The sequence below is a fragment of the Amblyraja radiata genome, chromosome 7 (genome assembly GCF_010909765.2).
Source record: "Amblyraja radiata isolate CabotCenter1 chromosome 7, sAmbRad1.1.pri, whole genome shotgun sequence".
Lineage (NCBI taxonomy): Eukaryota > Metazoa > Chordata > Chondrichthyes > Rajiformes > Rajidae > Amblyraja > Amblyraja radiata.
Genome location: NC_045962.1, coordinates 39,709,529 through 39,735,793, shown reverse-complemented (window position 1 = coordinate 39,735,793; position 26,265 = coordinate 39,709,529). Strand labels below are relative to the sequence as shown.

The following is a 26,265-nucleotide window of genomic DNA, read 5'->3' as shown; positions in this document are numbered from 1 at the left end:
CCATACTCTTTCCATTTTCGGATGATGGATTGAACAGTGCTCCGTGAGATGTTCAAAGCTTGGGATATTTTTTTATAACCTAACCCTGCTTTAAACTTCTCCACAACTTTATCCCTGACCTGTCTGGTGTGTTCCTTGGGCTTCATGATGCTGTTTGTTCACTCATGTTCTCTAACAAACCTCTGAGGCCTTCACAGAACAGCTGTATTTATACTGAGATTAGATTACACACAAGTGGACTCTATTTACTAATTAGGTGACTTCTGAAGGCAATTGGTTGCACTGGATTTTATTTAGGGGTATCAGAGTAAAGGGGGCTGAATACTTTTGCACGCCACACTTTTCAGATTTTTATTTGTAAAAAAATTTGAAAACCATGTATCATTTTCCTTCCACTTCACAATTATGCGCCACTTTGTGTTGGTCTATCACATAAAATCCCAATAAAATACATTTACGTTTGTGGTTGTAACGTGACAAAATGTGGAAAAGTTCAAGGGGTATGAATACTTTTGCAAGCCACTGTAAATCAGCACCCAGCCTGCCTGCTGGAGGTGGCAACATCACTGGGGCCCACTCTTCATTTATATGGATGAATTTTATCTTTTGCAGAAGTGGTTTAGCTTTCCCGAGGTCAACCCTACTCTTTAAGCTTTGGATTCATTCCCTTGTGAGTAGAGACACTTCATCTCCCCTAAAATCAATTTCCTTCGGCTTTCCAATGCATGAACAACAACTAAGGGAATTGTCCTATATTGCAGCAGATTTTTGAGATCCAGGGTAACATCATAGGGAAACCTGGAGGTGTGGGTGAGTGCGGAATGGGCACAGTTAAGACAGAGGGGGCAAAGTTCATGAGCTCGCAGGGATGAAGGATGTTTCAGCTGCCAGAAAGCCGAAAACTGAAAAAAATGCAGACGCTGGAAATGCAAAATTAAAAAGCAGAAAATGCTCGAAATACCAAGACTTGTTACGGATGAGAAATAGAATTGAGGTTTCAGTCAAAGACCAACTTGATTTCTGCTGCATCAGTCATCCGTCTGTGACGTGTCAGTTTTTTTCCCTTTTTTTCTGAGAGTGGAAGATATGTCCAGCTGACATGCTGGCCATGGCTTATATAGAAGTGTACAGCTCTACCCACAATGTCCATGCCAAACATGATGTCAGGTTAAACTGATCTCTTCTCTCTTGCGCTCTCGCTCTCTCGCCCTCGCTCTCTCTCCCTCTGGCGCTCACTCTCTGTCTGGCCCTTGCTTGCGCTCTCTCTCTCTCCCTCTCTCTCTTTCTCTGTCACTCTCCTTCTCTCACTGTCACTTGCTTGCTCTCTCTCTCGCTCTCTCTCTCTGTCACTCGCTTGCTCGCTCACTCTGTCTGTCACTAACAATTACATATTTGGACATAGGCCTGGGGTCACTTGCCACTGACCTTTCATCTCAATAGGAAGCATACTCCCTGAGCATTACTGCATTTAAAGTTTGACCGAAGAGGATGAAATGTAATCCGAACCCAGTTCTAAATATGGAGCAGTGTGTGAGTGAAGTGGAAAGACAAAGTCGGCAAGCATTACTGGTTCTCACAGCTGAGTTAAGGCCTGCGTGAAATTTGAAATAGCAGTGTCTCTCTAATTCGCCTTGCAATCTTGGGTTGAATTTGAGAGTAATAAACTTGCATCTACATCATTAAATGTGAAAGTAATTAAAAAGTATGGAGAAAAAGTTGGTTAAAGTCAAATGGGAAATTAGATTAGAAAAGATGGTAAATAACCTGTGGCAAATTCTTAAATAAATATTTTATAATTCTTCACAAAGATAAATACCATTGAAGAATATAATCTCTATGGGAAAGGGAATCCTTGTGTAATTCAAATTAGGAAATAAATTAGATTGAAATATCAAACTGTGTAGAATTGTGGTCAGCACAAAGATTGGGTAAATGTGAGAAACACGAAAATAAATAATGGTGATTAAGCGGGAGAAAATACAATATGAGAACAGTCTAGCAAGGCATTCACAGAACATAGGAATATGCCCCTTGGCCCATAATGTCCATGACGAAGATGATGCTGCTAGACTAATCTGCTCTGTCAGCATGTGATCCATATCCCTCCATTCCTTGTGCCGATCTAAAAGCTTCCTAAATGCCATTATCATATCTGCCTCCATCCCAATCCCTGGTAGTGCTCTCCAGGCACCCACCATGCTCTGTGTAAAAAAGGAGTTGCCCCACATGTCTTTCAATTCAAAAACGGATTCTAAATCTTCTATATTACTAAAAGTCTGATCTTGACCGCTTTTGGCCCACTGTGCTGCGATTTCCGAGAGAACGCCGCCACCTACGGCCGTCATGTTTGGCCACCTCGATCAGAGCCCACGTCTGCCTTCCTGGACCAGAGTATTTTTCCCATCGATGAAAAATCAGAGAGAAATTAATGTTTAAAAAGAATTCACCATTCTCTCTGCTGCCCCTGCTGGAGGGAGGGGGAGGGACTATAAAACCAGGGTGTGCCTCAATCAGTCTCTGCAAGCTGGAGGTCACTCTGAGCTCTGAATGACACTGAACAAATGTCTACACAGCTGTGAGTACCCTTAATGTGGTTTGAAAATAAAAATATGGTTAGTTTGAAGTAAAAAAGCACTGCCTGCAAATGGTTGTTTGGGGGGTTTGGGTTGAAGTAAAAAGGCACTCTCCCCTCTCTCTCCCCACCTCTCTCTCTCTCTATCCCTCTCTCTTTCTCTCTCTCTCCTCCCCTGTCTCCCTCCCTTTCTCTCTCTCTCTTCCCTCCTTGCTCCCCTCCTCTCTCCCCTCCTCCTCCTCTCCCCACCTCATCTCCCCACCCCCCCTCTCCTCTCCCCTCTCACCTCATCCCACCTCTCTCCTCTCCCCCCTCTCTCCTCCCCCCACCCTCTCTCCTCTCCCCTCTCTCCTCTCCCCCTCTCTTCTCCTCACCCCTCTCCTCTCCCCCTCTCCTCTCCCCCCAGCTACTTCCCCCCCTCTCCTCTCTCCCCCTCTCATCCCCCCCCTTCTACTCCCCCCTCTCTCTCTCCCACCCCTGCTCCTCACCCCCCTCGTCCTCTCCCCCCCTCTCCTCACCCCCCTCTCCTCCCCCCCTCTCCTCTCATCCCCTCCTCCTCTCCCCCCCTCTCCTCTCCCCCCTCTCCTCTCCCCCCTCTCTCTCCCCTCTTTTTCTCCCCTTCCTCTCCTCCATCCCCTCCCCCACCGTCCCTCCCCTAAACCCCCCTCCCCTCCACACACCCCTACCCCCTTCCCTCCACCCTCCCTCCCCCTCCCTGCTCCCCACCTCTACCCCTCCCCTCACCTCACCCCCCTCTCAGCACACCCTCTCTCCCCCCTCTCTCCCCCCCCCCCTCTCTCTCTCTCCCCCCTCCTCCCCTCCATCCCCTCCCCCACCCTCCCTCCCTCCTAAACCCCATCCCCTCCACACCCCTACCCTCTTCCCTCCACCCTCCCTCCTCACTCCCCCTCCCTGCTCCCCACCTCTCCCCCTCACCCCCCTCTCAGCAACCCCTCTCTCCCCCTCACTCTCACCCTCTCTCTCTCCTCCCCTCCTCCCCCACCTTTCCCCCCTCACCCACTCTCCCTCTCCTCTCCCTCTTCTCCTCCTCTCCACCCCCTCTCCCTCTTGCCCCTCTCTCTGTGTCTCTGTCTCTCTCTCTGTCTCTGCCCCTTCTCTCTCTGCCCTCACTCTCTACCCCTGCCCCCCCCCTCTAGATGTGACTGCAAGTTGGGGGCTATGCGTCAGTAGATAGGGTGGTTATGGGGTAAAAGGAGCAAATTATTAATATAATATCAAGGGAGGTAATTAGTGTGAGTGTGGGGGGGGGGTGATAGTTAGTGTGTGTGACGCTGCATGCCGCCTCCCCCCCCCCCCCCCCACAACCGCACGTTGGGGGAACAGACCCAACGGGTCTGCACTTGGTCTAGTACAAATATATAAACAGCAGAGAGTAGGAAAGAAAATATTTATCTCTTAACTGATGCAGAGAAGCAAATAGTGGGGAATAAGAAAATGGGGAAAAAACAAGTATCCCCAAAAAAATGTAGAATGAGGAATAAAATGAAGAAGGTAAAATAACCATCATCATTAGAGAATTAAGCATCAGGTCAAGAACTAAACTCTACCAAATCCCTTGACCTGATGATCAAGATCCTAAGGTTCTAAAAGAGATGGCTGCAAAGAAATTGTCTGAATCGGTTGTGACCGCACAAAATTCTCTAGCTTCTGGAAAGGTCTCAGTAGATTAGAAAACTGAGCATAACTCTTTAATAATGAATGGAAAGAAGATAAATTACAAATCAGTCACCCTAACATCCAAGTCAATGCAGCAACATTTTTTTTTCCAATTTGCATTTCATGATGCATGTGCAGGTGATGTATTATGGAAAATCACGATACAGACCTTCACATAAAGGAAAATTGAGATACGGACCTTTTTCTAAGAACCTACACCACCTAACCGTAATGTGGAGGTTAACTCAGCGAATCATGCAGCATCTCGGGAGTACATGGATAGGTGACGTTATGAGTTAGGACCCTTCTTGCTGACACCACAAGGATACGTGGTAAAGATAGTTGTGAGTGAACACAGTTGTACGTACAACTATTGTTCCTTTCCAATAGCACTACTGTTGTGTTATCTACTAATCCCAGAGTTACAGCTCTGTGCTCACTATAGACCGGTCTGCCAGGGCAAACGTACCATATTTTTGTCATTCCAAGTCTCACACTGGTGTCTGTTATGGCTGTGCTAACTTGTGTTGATGCATTTGGAAAACATGTACTATCTGGTCATCAGCGAGGCCATACATAATGGAGTGAATTGTTCCTGAATCTAAAGTGCACGTCTCTAATATCTGTTGTATACACATGCATACAAAATGTGACTGGAAGGAGCTGATTGAATTCTAGCTTGAACAAAGCCAATACTGCAGCTGCTGGGTTTCCAAGGCCATAACATTTTATTCCTCCAGTATTGACATGACAAGCACTTGCAAATAAGACCGTCTCATCAAGTTTTGCAAATTCCCCCGCTGACTGTGTTGGGCAATATTTATGATGGTGAAGAATTCACTCTTGGCAATTCGGTTTCAATTTTTTTCAATATGTGCTATCCATTCTCATATTGTTTTTCCATGTTCAAGCAGCAAATAATTACCAGGATATAATTCATTACTGGCAAAAGACGTTTTGCATTCTGTGCGAATCTTGTATGCTGTTTGAAACTCAAAACAATCCTTCTTAATGGGCCATCCTGACATCTTAACATTGTTTTATCTGAAATCTTAGACTTTTCATTTGAAAAACCCTCAACAAGGCTTCAAACACCTTAATGATAACAGACCAGATGAGGCAACAGTGTACAAAGTTTTGCAATGCTGCTGGTCTGGTGATAGCCTTTAGGGCAAGGCGTCACTGGTTGTCAAGGTCATTTGTAGCTAAGACAGAGCTGAGCCAACCACTTGCACTTGAAGAGATTGTGTGAGCTTTATCCAATAACTGGGAGCAGCCCACCCATTGGAAGATTTTTGCTGGGATCACCAGTCATCGAAAATCGAGCACGCAGTTTTCAAAAGACGTAGACAGATAAAGTGAGCAGGCAAAAACATGGTAGATGGATCAATGTGGGAAAATGTTAACCAATTACACAGGAAGAATAGAAAATGCTAATCTATTTTAAATGTTGCAAGGCAAAAAAATAGTGGTGTTTAAGAAAGAACTGCAGATGCTGTAAAAATCAAAGGTAGACATAAAAATGCTGGAGAAACTCAGCGAGTGAGGCAGCATCTATGGAGAGAAGGAATTTGAGACGTTTTGGGTCGAGACCCTTCTTCAGACAGATGTCGGGGGGGCGGGAAAATGAAAATAAGTAGGCGGAGACAGTAGGACGTGGGAAAACTGGGAAGTGGGAGGGGTAGGAGGGAGAAAGTAAGGGCTATCTAAAATTAGAGGTCAATGTTCATACTGCTGCGGTGGAAACCACCCAAGCGCAATATGTGCTGTGCCTCCAATTTGGGCTGGGCCTCACTCTGGCAATGGAGGAGGCCCAGGACAGAAAGGTCAAAGTGGGAATGGGAGGGGGAGTTGAAGTGCTGAGCAACCGGGCGATCAGGTTGGTTAAGATGGACTGAGCGGAGGTGTTCAGCAAAGCGATCGCCGAGTATGCGCTTGGTCTCGCCGTTGTAGAGCAGTTGACACCTGGAACAGCGGATGCAGTAGATGAGGTTGGAGGAGGTGCAGGTGAATCTCTGCCTCACCTGGAAAGACTGGTTTGGTAGTGGTTGGAGTCGAGGGGGGAGGTAAAGTGTTGCATTTCCTGCGGTTGCAGGGGAAAGTACCTGGGGAGGGGGTGGTTTGGGTGGGAAGGGACAAATTGACCAGAGAGGTACGGAGGGAATGGTCCATGTGGAAAGCAAAAAGGGGAGGAGATGGGAGATGTAGCCAGCAGTGGGATCCCGTTGGAGGTGGCGAAAATGTCGGAGGATTATTTGTTGTATGCGACGGCTGATGGGGTGGAAGGTGAGGACAAGGGGGATCCTGTCATTGTTACGAATAGGGGAGGGGGAGTAAGAGCAGAGCTGTGGGATATAGAGGAGACCCTGGTGAGAGCCTCATCTATAATGGAAGTGGGGAACCCCCGTTCCCTAAAGGATGAGGACATCTCCGATGCACTAGTATGGAACACCTCATCCTGGGCGCAGATGCGGCGTAGACCGAGGAATTGGGAGTAGGGGATAGAGTCTTTACAGGAAGCAGGGTGGGACAAGATAGCTTTGGGCGTCAGTGGGTTTATAGTAGATGTCGGTCAGTATTCTGTTGCCTGTGATGGAGATGGTAAGATCTAGAAACGGTAGGGAGATGTCGGAAATGGTCCAGGTGAATTTGAGTGCTGGATGGAAATAGTGGTGCAGTGCATGAAGTCAGTGAGATCTGCATGGGTGCAGGAGGTAGCACCAGTGCAGTCGTCAATGTAGCGACTATGTAAATAGTGGTGTTACAAAAGTGTAGGAGCCATTAAGCTTATTATTATTATCATGTCTGATATTTTTAGTTTTAGTTTTTATCTGCCTGTATTTTTGTAGGTAGGATTTGATACGTAGTAGGGGTATAACTGCCATTATAAAAAGATTTGGGTGTCTTTGTACAAGATGCCACACAGTGACACAAATAGGAAAACTGTTGTCTCAGCTCTGTCAAACTTGGGTTCAATTTTGACCTACAGCAGTGCTGTCTGTGTGGAGTTTGCATGTTGTCCCTGTTACCATCTAGGTTTTTTCCTGGTTCTTCCAACATCCCAAAGGCATACAGACTGGTAGGTTGATTGGCCACTGCAACTTGCCCTTAGTGTGTACATGAGTGGTAGATTCTGAAAGGAGTTGGAAGTTTAGTTTAATTTAGTTCTAGGGTACAGCGTGGAAAAGGACCTTTCAACCCACCGAGTCCACACTAACCAACAATCACCCTGTACACTAGATCTATCCTACTCTCTAGGGACAATTTACAGAAGCTGATTAACCTACAAACTCGCATGCCGTTGGAGTGTGGGAGGAAACCGGAGCATCTGGAGGAAGTCCACGCGGTCACTGGGAAAATTTGTACAAAAACTGTACAGACAGTACACGTAGACAGGATTCAACTTGGGGTGTCTGGCGTTGTAAGGCAGCAACTCTACCGCTACATTTCTGTGCCAGAACAAAAAATGAAATTGGTGTCGTTTTGGATTAATGGGTGCTTGATGGTTGGGACAGACTCAGTGGATCGATCGACCTGTTCTCATGCTACACAAATTCTACAACTTTGCATTGAGATTTGACATGCAGGTATGGCAAATAATTAAGAACCAAAGTGGGATGATGACCTTAATTGCAAAGGTTTGGAATGTAAATGCACCTGAAATATTGTGTAACCTTGGTCTCCTTAAGGGCCTGTCCCACTTAGGCGACTTTTAGGCGAGTGCAGGATACTCTGCGCTCGCCACATGATGTCTCTGGTGAGTCTCCTTCATTGTCGCGAGGAGTTCCCACATTCTGGGAAACGCGGCCTCAGTATGGTCACCGCAAATTTTTCAAAATGTTGAAAATTGGTCGCCATGGAGAAAATCGATAATCCTGTAGTCATATGTACAGTTGTAGTGGGGTCGCCATGTAGTTATACGTAGTCGAGGTAGTCGTAGGTAGATTTAGTTAATCGCCTTTGCTGACTGGTCATTTTCATTGGCTCATTGGGGGAAAAAACGTAAGCACGAGTTTTCAGAACCAAAGGAGAACCGACCGGTAATGTTAAATGCCCGCCGAACTTCACAGCTGTGTATCTCTGGCTTATTAAAAGTTGTCTGGCTTCTTAAAAGTGTCTCCACTCCTTCGCCACTCCTTCTTCCCCCCTCTTTTAAAGGACTTACCGTACACTGTGCTAGCCGTCTTAACCTTCCTGTTCATTGCGGTGTGTGTCTGTATCACCTTGGCTTTGCATTGTGTGAATTTCAGACAGCGCTCCCCCCGCTTGCCCTGGCCCCGCCTTTGCGATATGTGTGTGTGTGTGTGTGTGTTCCACTCTGACAGTCGCCGTTCCAGTTCTCGGTTTTTCAGGCGAGTGCCGGTGAATTGACAGTCGCCGGCAGTCCGCTGAAAAATCGCCTAAGTGGGACAGGCCCTTGAAACATGGAAGAAAATACTTCCCCAAGAAGCAGCTGAGAGAAGAATCACAAGGCTGATTGCTGAGGCAGAGCTTGTCTTCTGAAGCAAAGCTGAGGAAGGAGGAGGAGTTCATGGGTGATCTTACTGAAACACAAATTCTGTTTTTTTTCTTCAAAGCAGTCTGAATAAAGTCTCATTTTGATGACTATCTTTGCACCCAATGATTCACTTGCATTTCTGTTCCCGTTGCGTTGTTGCAGCAGATTTAATAATCCCATGATGAATGCCATATTAATCATGTTTAGAGTGGACAAAACAAAGCCAACACAATTCTAACTGAAGACAGACACACAGTTCTGGAGTAACACAGCGGCTCAGCAGCATCTCTGGTGAGATTCCATCACAATTCATACTGAAGTGTGGAATGAGCAATTCCAAGCTTTGAGGACAGTATAGGGCTTGTCCCACGAGCATGCGACTGCATGCGGCGAGCGCGACCAAACCGGAAGCGGGGGCCGCGCGGAGGTCGAGTGATTTGACGTGAGGTTCGAGTGAAGTCCGCGGGGCGCTAGGCATATGTCGTCAAGACGCTGCGTATGGTGTTGAGACGCTGAGCACGCCCGTCGAGGCGCAGCGTACGGCCTCAATGCGGCTGCGGGCCGGCAGGCCGTTGCCCTGCGGAATTTTTGGACAGTGTCAGTTTTTCTGAGCCCCGCGCGATGTTGGGACCAGCTCCGCACAACTCCATACGGCTCCGGCGATCGAAGTGGGACCGGCCTCGCGAGGCCGTACGGCTCAAGCGACCACGTTAGGTCGTGCTTGCCGCATGCAGTCGCATGCTCGTGGGACAGGCCCTTAAGGTGAGGGCAAACCTGGGGAAACTGGTGGTCTATTGCTTTAATGCTGATGTTTGTCCTGCTTTCTTTCATCCATCCTGCTTTAACATCTGCCTGACTAAGTTGATGCACAAAGCCGGTGGCTTCTGCATAAAGGAAACTATCCCGAGGGAGATTTGGTAAGGTTGTGATGTGGCCAATTGAATTTGGTGATTGTCATTAAGATTCTATTACCTGTGAACCAAAGATCTCGCTGTAAGATCTTTGCTGTGAACTGTGTACTAGACCAGTGCTTCTTAAACTATTTCAGTGTCATTCACCCTTGAGTCTTTATCACAAAATTTCATTCACCCTCGACTAAATTTATTATGTTTTTTACTAATTTTCTCCCTTGTGTCATTCTCCCTTGTATATAACTTTATATATAATTTATTTTGTCACGAGCAAAAAGAATAAATTAACTAATTTCTTAAGTGTTTATTTTATTCAACCTTTTGAACATCCTAAAAATATGTAAAGAAAACGGAGTGAAAAAAAAAAGTTTAATTACCACTGGAGTTGGAAAATCATTTTATTAGAATGATAAAAAACCATTCCAACGTCTAAACACTGGGCTTCAGCCCCATCCTACGCTTTCAGGCTTTGATTACTGCATTTTTTTCTTTGGAAAATTAGCTCAAAAAACCCATGGAGTATATAAATAGGCAACACAAAGTAGTTACAGTTCAACAGTTGCCTTCGGCGATCCACCAGTGTTGCCATTTATAACTTTACTAGACTCTTTACTAGACTAGACTGTGCAGTGGGGTTGTTGTGGGGGGGGGGGGAGGTTGTTGTGGGGATGGGGGGTTGTGGGGAGCAAAGATCTTATAGCAGAGCAAGATAGACCACTCCTCCGAAATCCAATGGACTGACGTGTAGTACGTGACGGAACGTCACGGCCGCCATTTCTTAATGCTACACGCGACCCCCGCTGAGATCCAAAGCAAAGATTATAGAGCTCCTCTATAATCTTTGATCCAAAGCAAAGATCCTCGAGTATCTTGTAGCGGGAACAGCCCCCTCCTTTGCGTAGTTTCCCTTGCATTGTATTGTGCAGTTTCCCTTGTATTGCTCTAACACACACTGCACAAAATTAAATTTAACGTATACATATTTTATATATATGAATGTGTGTCTGTGTGTGAGAGGCAAGTTAGAGATAATAAAGTTTATTCTCATGGATCAGAAGCAACTTTGATTTAAATAATCACTATTAATTTATTTGTCTTGTAAGATGATATACATAAACCATAAAGGCAATTATATATATAATTATATAGTAATAATAAATATATGCATATATATATATATTTATACACACATATATATACACATACATATATACACAAATACATATATACACATACATACATACGTATACACATACATATGCACACATACAAATGCACGCATACATATGGATACATTTATATGCGTACATACACATATATAAACATATATATACATACATATATACACACATATACATATACATGCATATATACACATACATGCATATATACACATACATATATATTTATACATATGATCATTTTCCAACGATCAATAGATTTACGATCAGTTCCTGTGGATTGGAGGATAGCTAATGCTATCCCACTTTTCAAGAAAGGAGCGTGAGAGAAAACGGGGAATTACAGACCAGTTAGCCCGACTTTGGTGGTGTGAAAGATGCTGGAGTCAATTATTAAAGATGTAATAATGGGGCATTTGGATAGCAGTAAAAGGATTAGTCCAAGTCAACATGGATTTATGAAAGGGAAATCATGTTTGACTAATCTTCTGGATTTTTTTGTCGCAAGGCTTGGTGTTGGGGCCGCAACTGTTTACCATATATATTAATGATTTGGAAAAGGGAATTAGGAGCAAAACTAATGCATACATACCTACATATTTAAATTAATCTGATAGGTTGGTCAAATAACATGGGCACCTTCTTGCTTTTTTTGAGACATGGATTTTTTAAATGTGAATGTCTCATAGCAACACATTTGTGGGTCAGCAGTATTTTGTACCAACCCCCACAATTTCAAATAATTCTAAATTGAACTTCTTAAACAAGGAAAAATATTTTTATTTACATCATTTTGTGTGGCTGTCAAGGTGGTTGTGTTGACTGTAATTATGAGACTGCCGGGCAGTATCACTGTGAATGGCGGTGGCTGTGTGTTTTAATGCAAGTGTGAAAAGGAGTGTAAATTTAAAGAGACAATGTGAGAACCATCAGGGTTTCATCCAAGAACCAATTTAAAGGCAAGGTTCCATCAATTACAGTATTTTAATTGAAAATCTTACTCTTAATATTCTTCCTAATTAGTCTTTTTGTATTCCTTCTTGAACCTTGTGTCTCCCAGAGCCTCTGGGGAGGTTCTGGAGATACAATAATCCAATCTTGAGGCAAATAACCATCTTTAAAACTGGCATTGCCTCTGCCTTTAATTCTACATTCTCCGAGGATGCTGGATGCCGCGACAATCTCTTGCAACAAGTGCAGAAAGGCAGTCAACTGCAAAAAGATCAAAGAGAGGAAAGAGTATGGAAGGGAAAGGCTTTTCAGAATCATAATCAGATTTTATTTGCCAAGTATGTTTTGCAACATACGAGGAATTTCATTGGCCAGGTCAGTCATGCAATTAAAAGCAACAGCACTCAAAAACACATTTTAATACGGACATTCACCACAGTGATTCCTACACATTCCTCACTGTGATGGAAGGCGAAATAAAGTTCAAGTCCCTTCCTTTTGTTCTTCCTCGGTCGGGGGCCTCAAGCCCCCCGTTCAAACTCCGTTCAATGGTGAACTCCTCTTGGTCTCCAGGCCTATAGTGCTGCACAAATCACTGCACCACATGCATCTATTTATTCCCTTTTCACATGGTTCATGCAGCTGGATATTAACTTGCCGACATGGAAAGAGATGCAGTGAGCATTCAATAGTTCAGACTTCTGGGTGAATTAAGGGGCTGCTTGATGTGCTGAGGGTAATCGAGATTGGCTGATTGTCGTTCTTTTGGAAGAACTGATGGAAGTTCTTATGGAAAAGCTGATGAATTGACTACGGGATGAGCTGGTGGGCTGGATGAGTGTTCTAGAAACATAGAAAATAGGTGCAGGAGGAGGCCATTCGGCCCTTCGAGCCAGCACCGCCATTCATTGTGATCATGGCTGATCAGCCCCAATCGATAACCCGTGCCTGCCTTCTCCCCATATCCCTTGATTCCACTAGCCCCTAGAGATCTATCTAACTCTCTCTTAAATCCACCCAGTGATTTGGCCTCCACTGCCCTCTGTGGCAGGGAATTCCACAAATTCACAACTCTCTGGGTGAAAAAGTTTTTTCTCACCTCAGTCTTAAATGACCTCCCCTTTGTTCTAAGACTGTGGCCCCTGGTTCTGGACTCGCCCAACATTGGGAACATTTTTCCTGTATCTAGCTTGTTCAGTCCTTTTATTCATTTATATGTTTCTATAAGATCCCCTTGCATCTAACAAGAGTGTTTTATTGTCATGTAGAACAATTTCCTGCATCTAGCTTGTCCCAGATAGAACAATTAAATTCTTACTTTCAGCAGCACAACAGAATCTGTAAACATAGTACACTGTAAACAATATGATAAGACACCCCCTCATCCTTCTAAACTCCAGTGAATACAAGCCTAGTCTTTTCAATCTTTCCTCATATGACAGTTCTGTTAGGTTATTTGATGGTTAGGACAGGTTTAGAGGGGTATGGGCCAAATGCAGGCATGTGGGACTAGTGTAAATGGGAAATGTTGGCCAGCGTGGGCAAGTTGAGCTGAAGGGCCTGCTTCTACGCTGTGAGACTCTATGACTAGGTGATCTGTTGAGGCTGGTGGTATGCCATGAGGAACAATGGGCATGGACCTTTGTAAACCACCACCTGGTTGAGTCTCCTTGAGTCACCATCGGCATTGATAACATCAGTCAAGGGTTGATGATCTGCAAAAAACAAGTTGGTCTCATTCTTGTTCTCGCATGCGATACAGGCAGCAGCTCTGAACTGCCTGTGTTTGCCCTCTTGGCTGTCTTGTCAAATTACGCTGGAGATTAGAGTCACTCCTGAAACAAACAGTGGCTTGTGGTCCACAGGGGAAAAAATAAAATCTAAATGCAGAACAATGGATGGTTTAAATCAAAGAAAATAATACAAAGGCCATTAGAGCAATCTAGGAAACTGAGAGCAGATTTTACAATGCATTTAAACCTCTCCCATTTTTATGAGATGCATTCCTGGAATATGTAGGAAGTTTATTGTAACCTAGTGCCCTAGTGGATTAAGGGCGGCATGGTGGTGTAGCGGTAAAGTTGCTGCCTTACAGTGGGTGCTGTCTGTACGGAGTTCGTAGGTTCTCTCCGTGACTGAATGGGTGTTCTCCGAGATCTTCGGTTTCCTCCCACACTCCAAAGACATACAGGTTTGTAGGCTTGGTATAAGTGTAAATTGCCCCTAGTGTGTGTAGGATGGTGTTCGTGTGCGGGGATCGCTGATCAAAGCGGACGCGGTGGGCCAAAGGGCCTGTTTCAGCGCTGTATCTCTGTAAGAAATAGAAGCAAGGATAAGCCATCTAAGGTCACACCACCATCAGTAAGATTATTGTTGATCCTGCACCTCAACACCTTATTCCCACATTCTCTCCATTATCCTTCATCCTTTTCGTATTTGAAAAAAAATATCTCTCCTTTCAAGGACTCGACTTCCACCATCTCATGCGATCAAGAATTCCAAGATTCCCAGCCCTTGAGTGAAGAAACTGCTCCTTGTCTCATTACTAAATATCATTACCCATATTCTGAGACTTTGGCCCTCATTCTAGATCACCAGACCAGCCGCAATTTCCACCCACGAGTCCAATCTAAACAGAGATAGACACAAAATGCTGGAGTAACTCAGTGGGTCAGGCAGCATCTCTGGAGAAATGGACTAGGTGACGTTGCAGGTCGGAAGCCTTCTTCAGACTGCGTTCTGACACTTCTTCTTCTTCTTGCGTATGGCGTGCACAGCCTAACGTTGGAGGACAACTTGTTCTATTTGATCTTATTTGACTGTGCACTTGATTGCATTTGTCGAAACAGGGCGGACCATGTGAAGGTTGTAATCTCCCACCCCGCGTTCTGACACCAAAGAGCAAAATGTCCAACGTAGATACAATAATAAATATATCGCCATTTGCATTAGTTTTGTGCAGTTAACAAATCACAATTTCACACAATGTACATAAGACGGCAGTTATTTGACAAATACTCTGCAGTTCGGTGCAGGAGATCTTGTCGACGAGTATTCTGGATCCACTGTTGACATCTGAAATTACAGGAGATATCATTTAGGATTAACTAATAAGAAAAAAAAATGATCATAACTACATGCCTGAACAATGGATGATATATCACTTAAATGCAATTGTTTTCAGTTGTGTGGAGAGACCTGTATATTGAAGATGCTTTTTGCCTCTAATATGTCAATTTACCTTAAATGTAGAAGAGCTTATTAAAATCTTCTTACAAAGACCATTAAGTATTTTCTTTCTATCCTCTTTTGGACCCAAGGCATAGCAGAGCTGCCAACTCTCACGAAGAGGTAAGGGAGGGAGAGAGGGAAGGGAGGGAGATCGAGAGAAGAGAGGGAGAGAGAGAGAGATCGAGAGAAGAGAGGGAGAGAGAGATCGAGAGAAGAGAGATCGAGAGAAGAGAGGGGAGAGAGAGATCGAGAGAAGAGAGGGAGAAGGGGGGAGGAAGAAGGGGGAGAGGGAGAAGGGGAAAAGGGGGGAGAGGGAGAAGGGGGGAGAGGGAGAAGGGGGACAGGGAGAAGGGGGAGAGGGAGTGGAATGATAGCACATTATCACGTGCAGCCGTCCCATTCCGACCAAAGATTATAGAGCAGAGCTCCTCTCGTATCTTTGATTGCGGTCGCTGCCGAACCCCCCGGCCCACCATTGCACCCAAAGATGATAGAGCAGAGTTGTATAATATTTGATTGCATCCTTCTTCAATACAATACAATACCAATACAATACCTTTTATTTGTCATTTGGACCTCACATGAGGTTCAAACGAAATTTGGTTTCTGCAGCCATACAAAAAAAGAACCAACACAATTCAATTCACATAAACATCCATCACAGTGAGTCCTCCTCACTGTGATGGAAGGCAAAACTTAAACATATCTCTCCCCTGCACTCCCCTCTCCCCCCCATGTCAGAGTCAAAGACAGAGTCAAAGCCCCCGGCGGGCGATGTTAAATGTCCCGCAGCCATTAAAGCCACGCCGGGTGATGCAAGGCCACGCGTGCCCCGGCGGGCTCTTGGCGTTGGAGCCCCGGCGGGCTCTTGGTGTTGGAGCCCCGGCGGGCGCTCACAAAGTCCCGCGGCCATTCCAAGCCGCGCGGGGCGGTGATGTAGGCCCCGCTCCAGGTAATCTTCAACCCCGCAACTCGGGCGGGAGAAGTCGCCGCTGCGGAAGCCCCAAAAAGCGGTCTCCCACCAGGGACCCGCGGGCTCCCGGTATTACTGTTCACAGACCTGCGGTAGGAGCTTCCGAATCTCCGGGTGTCGGGTCACAGCAGCGCTCCACCACAGCTCCACCCGCTCCGGACTCGGCCAGCTCCGTGATGGTGAGTAAATCCGCAGCTCCGCGACTGGAGCCCCAGGTCATTCCTGTTGGAGGACGCTCCACGTTGCAGCCCCAACGACAACGGAGACCCGACAAAGAAAAGGTCGGGTCTCCCGTGCAGGGGAAAGACCTTAAAGTTCCCCCACCCCACCCCACCCCCACACACATACCCCGACAAAAAAAAACAATAAAAACTACATAGAACAAGACAGAAAACAATAAAAAGACAGACGGACTGCAGAGGCCGCTGCTGACAAGAGTTCTCACCTTTCTTTTTTATTGGGGAACCTAAAGAATGACAGGTCGGGTCGTTTAGATTTACGATTAGAACAATTGACAGCAGAGCAGTGAGATGAAGATTTAGATAAGGACGCCATGACAGTGTGGGGAAAGCCCAATAAAATGCCTCCAAAAATGGCGTCGACAATCACACACGTCATACTACGCGTTTTTCGAGGAGTGGTCTATCTTGCTCTGCTATAAGATCTTTGGTGGGGAGGGAGGCGGTTGTGTGGGCGGGGAGGTGTGTGCGGGCGGGAGGGTGTGTGTGGGCGGGGGGGGGAGAGGGGGGGATTTTGTGGGGGAGAGGGGTGTGGGTGGGGGGCGAGGGGTGTGGGTGGGGGGAGTTGTGGGTGGAGAGGGGTGGGCGGTGGTGGAGGGGGGGCGTGAGCTCGGAGAAAAGACGGGGGAAGAGCCATGGGAGAGAGGGGGCATCACGGGGAGGGGTAGAGAGGGGGTATCACGGGGAGGGGGGGAGGAGCCAGCGTGGGGGAACAAGTGGTAGTGGCTGAAATTGGCGGTGCGATGGGGACTCACAGCGGGTGCTGGTTGCTGGCCGTTCTCCTCCGCCGGGATCAGAGTCTCCGTTTTCTGTTTGGCGACATCTCCGACTCCGGGCTGGGCTGGGTCTCCGACTCTGGGCCGGGCTGGGTCTCCGACTCTGGGCTAGGCTGGGTCTCCCACGCTGGGCTGGGCAGGGTCTCCGACGCTGGGCTGCTTGGGGCTGGGCTGCTTCGGGTCCCTCCGAAAGTTACTCGTTGGAAACCTTCGCCGGCTATCCTTAGCTCCAGTAAAGATGCGATGGCGCAGGAAGGGGTGGACTGTCCCGGTGAGTGACAGGGGAAGAGACTAATCCGCGTGGCGCTGAACAGCAGGAGAACAGATCGAACTGCGCACACGTGTTTTTTAAGATATTTTAAACCTTGCTAACTTTTACGACATTGAACCGATCAGAACGAAACCTGGTGCAATCGCAGCACAGGAGAACGGTGAGTGAACTGGCGAAAAATCGTAGCGCTATCGCAAACCTTTTTTGCACAAATAGAAAGATCGCACAAACCGGAAGATCACAAGATCAGAGTTTTAGTTACGTATAGATTAGTTATGTATAGATTATGATCCCACTAGCTCGTCTGGTCTTCCCTAAAAGGTTATATTACAGTAAATTTGGGAAATATCCTGCTACTTTAAAATTAGAAAACCATAGGTAGAGAGAAAAAAACAAATCAAATTTCCAGCTCCACTGCCATTAAAACCAATAAGAGCTTACTAACCACTTTAATGGCAATGCCTTCTTTAAGTATAGAAAACAAATATATAAATATCTGAATAAATTAAGTCATTCACCCTTCATTCACCCCCCTAGTTTCATTCACCCCAAAATAATTTCATTCGGCCTTGGGTGAACCATTCACCAGTTTAAGAAGCATTGTACTAGACTCCCCTAAGATAATATGGGTGAGTTTTGCAGTTTGGCCAGGCTGAACAGATCTATGTGTGGTACATATGGAAACTTGTCTGAATCCTATTACTTTTGGTCTTTTGGTTCTTTCTGCACTGACCTACAAGAAGACATAATTTCTGGAACAGTTTCCTTATAGGTTGTCTGCTTTTAGCATTCTCCCTGCCGATAGCTCATAGAGAAAGCGAGCTCGTGAAGCATCTGATGATGGCAGGCGATGTGATAAACCAGTACAATGCTTGAGGAATGCCGGTGCCTTGGGTGGCTGTGTAGTGAGAGAGGGTGTGACTGTTTTATGCATCTGCACTAGTCTAGCCGGTTTTAACTTACCTGCTGGTTTTGTTATCCATGCTCAAAAAAAGGTCACAATGACAAGACAGAATACTGCAGCTGATCTATAGGTGCACAAACCATAGCCAAACTGAATGGTTTACCACAGAGAAGAAACCAGCAGTGTTTAGTGAACTCCGCTGAAAGAGGATATCAGAAATGTTATGTGAGAGAAGGAAGCTGCACAAGATTCTATCTAATTAGCACGGCAGAACGGAACAATGTACAGAGACACCATTTGATGACAAAGTTTTATCAGAATGCTATCAGATAAGAGTTGACATGGAACTGGCATATGTAGCAATATACTGTGCAGTAAAAGATGGGTATTTCCCCAAAATATTATGATCAATAGTTGGAATTCGAGAGAATTTTACAGTCAATTGAAATGTATTAAATACTGTTCTTAGTATCTAGAATTCTGAGACGGAGTATTTGCTGTTGACTTGTATTCACTGGAGTTTAGAAGGATGAGGGGGATCTTATAGAAACATATAAAATTATAAAAGGACTGGACAAGCTAGATGCAGGAAAAATGTTCCCAATGTTGAGCGAGTCCAGAACCAGGGGCCACAGTCTTAGAATAAAGGGGAGGTCATTTAAGACTGAGGTGAGAAAAAACGTTTTCACCCAGAGAGTTGTGAATTTATGGAATTCCCTGCCACTGAGGGCAGTGGCGGCCAAGTCACTGGATGGATTTAAGAGAGAGTTAGATAGAGCTCTAGGGGCTAGTGGACTCGAGGGATATGGGGGAGAAGGCAGGCACGGGTTATTGATAGGGGACGATCAGCCATGATCACAATGAATGGCGGTGCTGGCTCGAAGGGCCGAATGGCCTCCTCCTGCACCTATTTTCTATGTTTCTATGACTTGAATTGAATTGAATACTTTATTGTCACATGTGACAATTATTAAAGCTTTATTTCAGACACAGGTCCATATAACACATCAAACAGTACAAAGAATTACAAAGATACATTAAAAAATTGCATATTAGCCTAAAATATATATAAGCTATTGCACCAATGCCGTCTTAGCCTAGAAGTGAATCTATAGCAGCTTTTCAGAGGGCTGACTAGGGCTTCAATTATGTGGTTCTCTGATTTGTCCAGGCGACACATAAAACTAAACATCAGCTGTCTTAAGAGTGCCTCACAGGTTGGCACTCTAGTGGACACAAACAATTGACTGGCACTATGCCACCTAGGGACACGAAGTAGCAACCTCATTGCATCATTGTATGCAACCTTAAGCCTCTGCATACTCTTGTTCTTATAATTATCACAGTCACAGTGAAATACGTTGCTTGCCAAGTTATGCAAATATTCGCCACGTAAAGGTCGTTGACAAAGTTGCAAATTATCCTGTGCCAGGTTCTCCTTTGTTCACATACAGATAAACTAGAGCAGTACAGATGTTATTGTGCTCTGTAGTGAGATTTGGCAGATTGGATTCAAAATCGGCTTGGCCATAGAAAATGAAGGGTCATGGTGGAAGGGTGTTATTTTGACTGGAGGTTAAGTAACTAGCTTGTTGTCGCGTGTACAGATGTACAGTGAAAGACTTGTTCTGCATGTTAGGCGGAGCTGTGTTACATTGCTTATGGATGTAATGGTGTGTTTTTCCCAAAGTTGAGTGACTGCAGATGAGATCTCCAGGGTGTAGTAAAAAGTGTGCATGACGTGAATTTTTAAAATCTGCCCTATAAACAGTGTGTGATTAAATAACTGACATCAGAAGAGGCAGAGTCAGATACAGTACTGCTGCTGTGGTCCAACCAAAGTTTTAAAAAGTTGCATTTCATTCTTCGACTCTTAGATTTTGTGCCCCGATCTATGAAGGCAATGATTGCATAGGCCTTCTTCACTATTTTATCAAACTGTGCTGCCGATCTCTGGGTTTACTGGATATACCTCAGTACTCCCTCGGCCCTAGCATTTATTGCCATATTCCTCCCAAAGTGCATCCTCTCATGTGCTAGGATTTCATCTGCCATTGCCCTATCCATTTTACTAACTGATCAATATCTTTTTCTGACTAAAGACCATCCTTCTCACTGTAACTCCAATTGTTAGTGTTATCTGTAGATGTACTAATCATACATGCCACATTGATATCCAAATCAGTAAAATAACAAACAGCAAAATGACGCCAGCATTGACCCCTGTAGTACACCAGTGGTCACAGGCTTCCAATCACAAAAATATTCTGCCTTGTTTTACTGAGCCAATTTTGGATCCAGTTTTCCCGCTTGTCATGCATCCATTGGCTCTCTCCTTTTTGGAGCAGTCTTCCTTGTGAAATCTGCAGCTCATGTGGACAATATCAGCTACACTGCCCTCATCAACACATTGTGCTACTCTTTCAAAAACAATCAACCAAATTCCCATGAAATTTGTTTAAAAGAGTCTCTAATGTTTTTTTTTTTGATTTTCACAGGCAGAGGCCAGGTTGGCTGCAAAACGAGCTGCAAGAGCTGAGGCGAGAGAGATTCGAATGAAGGAATTGGAGAGACAGCAGAAGGAGGCGAGTAGTATGGTTGAGCAAACGTTATCAATCTTTAGTTGTGAGTAATTTACTGGTGCTTCCTCCATTGCTGGCCAAAGATGCATTGGTTGGGCTGAGTGAAAGGTCTGCATTACTGGGTGTAGCAGGATCTGCTACGTAGTCTCAATTGAGGGAAAAGTAAAATGGGGGTCTCTGTATATATAGAGAGATGAATGAAGAGTATAAAAATCTCCATGCTCTATACAACTTCCCTGAACTTTCCAACTTCTTTTTCCCAAACCATCTGCTGTTTATCAAATCTGCAATCTAAATGACTATAAGGTAGAGTCATACTTGTGGCAAGATCAATTAAAGATAAATAAACAAATTGATAAAACATTATCATTGAACAAATAAGTGGAAAGAAATTCTGAAGTGTGGTCACAACTTTATCAGTATATTCCTTGCCCAACAAGGAATATAGGGATTACTGGATTTAGTTCGGCAAAATGAGCATAGAGAGATACTCGTAACCTAAGATTTAGATTGATTACTAGACCAGGTGTGGACCCGTTGGGCCCGTCCCCCAAGGCAATATTCCACCACTGACACATAGCCCTCAACTGCGCAGGCGTGGCTGACTGTTGTGACGCGACTCACGGCAACCCTCCCCCAACTGCGCAGACGCGACCGGCAAGTGGGAGCGCGACTGCGACGTTTTTAAAGTTAAAAATGGCAATAACCTGTAAAATATAAGATAAATGAGAACGCATCTCACTCTCCCTCTTCAGTCCCCTATTCCCCTCCTCCATTATCCTCCCTCTCCCCACCCTCCTCTGCTTCCTCCCCTCCCCTCACCCCCTCCCTCCCCTCCTCCCTCTCCCTCCTCCTACCCCTATCCTCCTCCATTCTCCATCATCCCCCAGCACTCCCTCCCCCTCCTCTTCACCCTCCCTCATCTTTCCCCTCTCCGCCTCCCCCACTCTCTCCCTCACCTCTCCCTAGAGTGGACGCATTGGAGTTTCCTACTGGGATGGCTGAGTGAGGCCGTTAGTCTTTTTTGTATAGGTTGCTCAGGACCTTGTAGACTGAAGAGTGCATTGCCAATAGAATGAAATGGCAGGTTGGTATGGGAAGGTGCGAATATGCAAAAATTGGTGTTAGGTATCCCAAGGATGAGTAGACATCTTTTGGCCTAGAGCTGCCTCTGATTCAGTCTCTTTCTAACCTCTGTTACAGTTGTATTCCTTTTAACTTCTGACTTCTCCTGTTTTCTTTCCACTGCTTTCTCTTGATAGATCTACCAGGTACAGAAGGTGAGAGGTCTTTTGCTTTGTGTGTCATGTTTGTCTTAATTATTTAAACTAATCTGGGGGTGACACCCTACCCACCACATGTAGTAATATGTACACCTAGCTGGCTGACTGTTTCCCCCATTCCACACGCTTTTTTAAATCCAGTGACTCCTGCAAGGGTTCAATTACCAGCCTAGTAGATGCTTGCCTAGGTGCAGGACCATTCATTAAGTGCAGGAGAGCCACAGTGTCAAGGAGCAGATTTCCAGCTACCTGATCTCCTCTCCCACTATAACCCAACTGCTATATTGACATGTACCATATTTATTTAGCTTAGATTTCCCACACAGAAGAGGGCTGGTGGAGGCTCCTTTGGCCTGTCATCCCATTCATTAAGGTGGCAATTTCCCATCCTTGCCCAGCATCCATTTGACTCTCAGCCTTAAGCTCTAGGGAGAGTTGCAGGTTGTTTTTGCTTTATGGAAAGAAAGATACCTATTAATGTGGTATAACTGAGCTTTCCTTGACAGAAATGTCTGAATATGGGGCTTTGACAGTGAGAGCGCATTGGTGTCTCCCTCTCCCCCACTCTCTCTCTCTCTCACGACCCGTATGTGTTACCATGCTTTGCTGCTGTTTGTAGTCCTGAAACACTGGATTATCACCTGCATGTTTTCAGTTATTCCACATTTACTGTCCTTTACTTCTTTCCTTCTCTTTCTTAATCTCTTCCTTTTCTATTTGTAGAAATATTATGGGCTGGATACAAAATGGGGAGACATCGAGCAATGGATGGTAATGTCTGCTGTCATAGTATATGTAAACTTCCCTTTTCCCACCCGTGGCATTTGGGAATAATTCTTAGTCGCGCGATTCTGGTGTTCTTTAAGCAAAAAGGGATTCCTTCCAAGCCAGGGCTTGGAGGAATAAACCAGTGCCATTCATTGTCTTCAGATCTGTACATATGTGTGCCCTTTGGCCTTGTATGAGTGGGAAGGAAGTCACCACCCAAGGATATGATCTATTCCCCTCCAGAGTCGACACCACACTATGGACATGGAAAGACCGTCAGCTGGCCCCTGGGAAACAAATTTGGGTGGTGAAGGTACCAATCCTACCCACTTGGATTTGGATAGGGGAGCATAGGCTCTTATGAGCACAAGGCAATGATTGCCGCATTGAAACATGAGGAACGGCAAAGTGGCGCAGCGGTAGAGTTGCTGCCTTACAAAGACCCTGGTTAATCCTGGCTACGGGTATTGTCTGTATGGAGTTTGTACGTTCTCCCTGTGACCACGTGGGTTTACTCTGGGTGCTCTGGTTTCCTCCCACACTTCAGGAACGTTCAGGTTTGTAGATTAATTGGCTTGTAAAATTGCAAATTGTCCCTAGTGTGTAGGATAGTGCTAGTGTACGGGGTGATCGTTGGTTATCGTTGGACTCAGTGGGTCGATGCGCCTGTTTCCGCGCTGTATATCAAAAGTCTAAAGAACACAATCATTGGCTTGGCACTGGCCTTGACCTCATCTTCCTTGTCCTATCTCTGATGTGTAGCTAGAGGTTTGCTTTATTTCCTGGAGTGCTTCATTGATGCTGTAGATTCACTCTATAGCTGTCCAGGGAAGGTTTTTACATTGGTATTGTCCGCCTTCAATGTAAGGAGTTTCTCCACGAAAGCTGCCTTCCATCATATTGATTACATACAATCCTTATACAATTATATACATCATATACTGTACATATATCAAATACAGTCACATACATCACATACAAACACATACATCACATACACACACATACATCACATACACACACATACAATCACATACATAATACATCATATACAATCTATAATTTTCATTCAATTTAAATGCAGTTTGTAAGGAATATAACTCAGGCTTAAAAGACACATTACAGTTTCAGTATTACATTCAATGCAACCACTTTGTTGGTTTTGTCAAAGATGGGGGTGTCATCCATTTACCTGAGAATAATGGTCAACCAGAGCCTACAGGCAACAATTGTCAGTGCGCTGTCTTCAACCGATATTGAGTTGGTGCTGCCATGACATAGATAAGGGAGCAGGCATCAGAGGGAGTCATCTATAACCTGCTCAATATATGGTTGGGATATCTTTGCAGGTATCACTACCAGCTCGTAGTTGGCCTAAGCTCCACCAAGAACTAAAAATGAAGGAGGTGACCCTTGAATTGAGGGGAACCCCCCCCCCCCCCCCCCATACCTGTGTTCTGAAAATGCAAGCAATGAATAATTCAGGTTCTTTGATCCAACCAGGTTTTGAAGGCTTTTATCTCGTTTTGAATTTGGCACTTACTGCATGAAGTGTATTCCATTAGTCTCCCGTCTTTTGAAGCATTTTGAACAACTTTCTGAATCTCAACTTGAACTGTTCACAAACTCTGGCTTTTTTCCCTCCACCTCCTGGCCCCTCAGGAAGACAGCGAGAAATACTCTCGCAGATTCAGAAGACACACTTCGGTTTGTACCCTCTTTCTTTCTCTCGTTTTCTCCTTTAACAATTTCTCTTTTGTTTCCCTTTTCTTTCAGCTGTTCCCTCCCAATTCACTGTGTATCAATCTGTCATTGTCTCCTGATATTTTTCTTTCTCTAATTTTGCTTCCTTTCATCTTTCATACATCTCTTCAATGTTTAATCTATTCTTTCTTCACTTTATCTCACACTCGTCAGGTGGAATAACCGGTCTCCCCTCGCAATCCCCCCTCTCCCCGCCACCTCTCTCCACGATCCCCCTCTTCCCGATGCCCCTCTCCCCTCTCCCCGCCACCCCTCTCTCCAACCCCCCCTCCAACCCCACTCTCTCTCTTCTTGCTACCCTTCTCTCTTTGCACCCCCCCCCCCTTCATCTTCGCCCCCCTGTGCTCTAAGCCACCCCCGTTTCATTTTGCCCCCCCTTTCCATTTTGGCCTCTTTCCTCTTCAGCCCCCTCTTTTCACCCCCCCCCCCCCTTCCTTTCTTCAGCCATCTCTCCCACCTGATCCACCTATGCTGTATTTGTTCACCTCTGACCACCCCAGCCTGCTATCTTCTATGTTGTTTATTGTCTACGTGCTAACATGCTTGTTCCTTGTGCAGGTATCTGATGAAGATGACTGGACATCTGTGGGAAGTCGTGGCAGTGCCCGGGTTTGTGACATTTTATTTTTCATTTGCAGTGATTGTTGGATATCTATCTTTACACTTTAAATCCATGACACATTTCTGACAGACAATTTAATTTGAACTTTGTTCAAGTATATTGTCTCTGTCGCAGAAGACTGAAAATGTTGATCAGGACTTATCCTATGCACTTCTCTGCACCCGGTCAGAAACTGGTCTTTAATTAAATTGACTTTATATTTTATAATTATGACCGGACACACAGCGGATCATAGATGTTGTTTTGAGATGCACTGTTCTTGAGATATTGTATTCTCCATTTGTTGAAGAAGTTATTTATATGATAATCCTACTGCTGAGTGAATAACACATTGAAGGCATTATTCTACCTTGCAGTCTGATTTAGAAACATCAGCTGCTTTTGCGTTCTGATTTGTATGTATATGCGGGGGACCTATATACAGGCTGGATTAGGCTGATTGTGTGGTTAATTATGATTTTGGCCGATTGTGGAATCGCATTTGCAAATCAAAACACTGCAGGTGCTGGAAATTTGAAATAAAAACAGTGAATGCTGGATAACCTTAGCAGGTCATGCAGCATCTACCGAGAGAGAAACACGAATTCATGACAAGGACAAAGCGTCTTTGATCTAAAGCGTTAATTCTGTTGGTCTTTCCATGGGTGCTGCCCAAAAAGCTGAATGTTCCCTGCATTTTCTGGTTTACATGGTTTGATGTGTGTGTCCGTGGGACGAGGGTGGGGAAGACACCCTATTTGGGTGAGGATGAGGCCAGGTCCTAGATTAACTTGACAGCATTTTACATTCAGTTGGATCTTCAATCATGCTTTAATAAGTCTGCTGTTGGATATGTTTAAATTTCTGGTTGATGTAAAACCTGAGGAATGACATTCCATTCAATATCCCCATGATTAATCATTAACTCATGATCAATGCACTGTACATCAGTGTTGTACAGTATTGAAATTGGTTTATTATTGTCACGTCTATCAAGATCAGGTGAAAACCTTTGTTTGTGTGCTATCCAGTTAAATCATATTATACATGAGTACAATCAAGCCATACGCAAGTACAACAGAG

The 26,265-nt window shown here is 45.0% G+C and overlaps 1 protein-coding gene across 24 annotated transcripts in view; it reads left to right on the top strand.

Moving 5' to 3' along the window:
- Positions 1-26,265, top strand: part of lrrfip1 (LRR binding FLII interacting protein 1) — a 147,119-nt gene that overhangs the window by 36,510 nt on the left and 84,344 nt on the right. For 18 of the 24 annotated variants that reach the window (XM_033024304.1, XM_033024305.1, XM_033024306.1 and 15 more), the window contains exons 3-7: positions 20,683-20,769; positions 22,029-22,046; positions 22,773-22,820; positions 24,480-24,524; positions 25,140-25,190. In XM_033024304.1, the coding sequence (XP_032880195.1) occupies positions 20,683-20,769; positions 22,029-22,046; positions 22,773-22,820; positions 24,480-24,524; positions 25,140-25,190 (249 nt within the window). The remainder of the gene's footprint in view (positions 1-20,682; positions 20,770-22,028; positions 22,047-22,772; positions 22,821-24,479; positions 24,525-25,139; positions 25,191-26,265) is intronic. The other 6 variants (XM_033024302.1, XM_033024298.1, XM_033024285.1 and 3 more) reach the window with 2 other exon arrangements.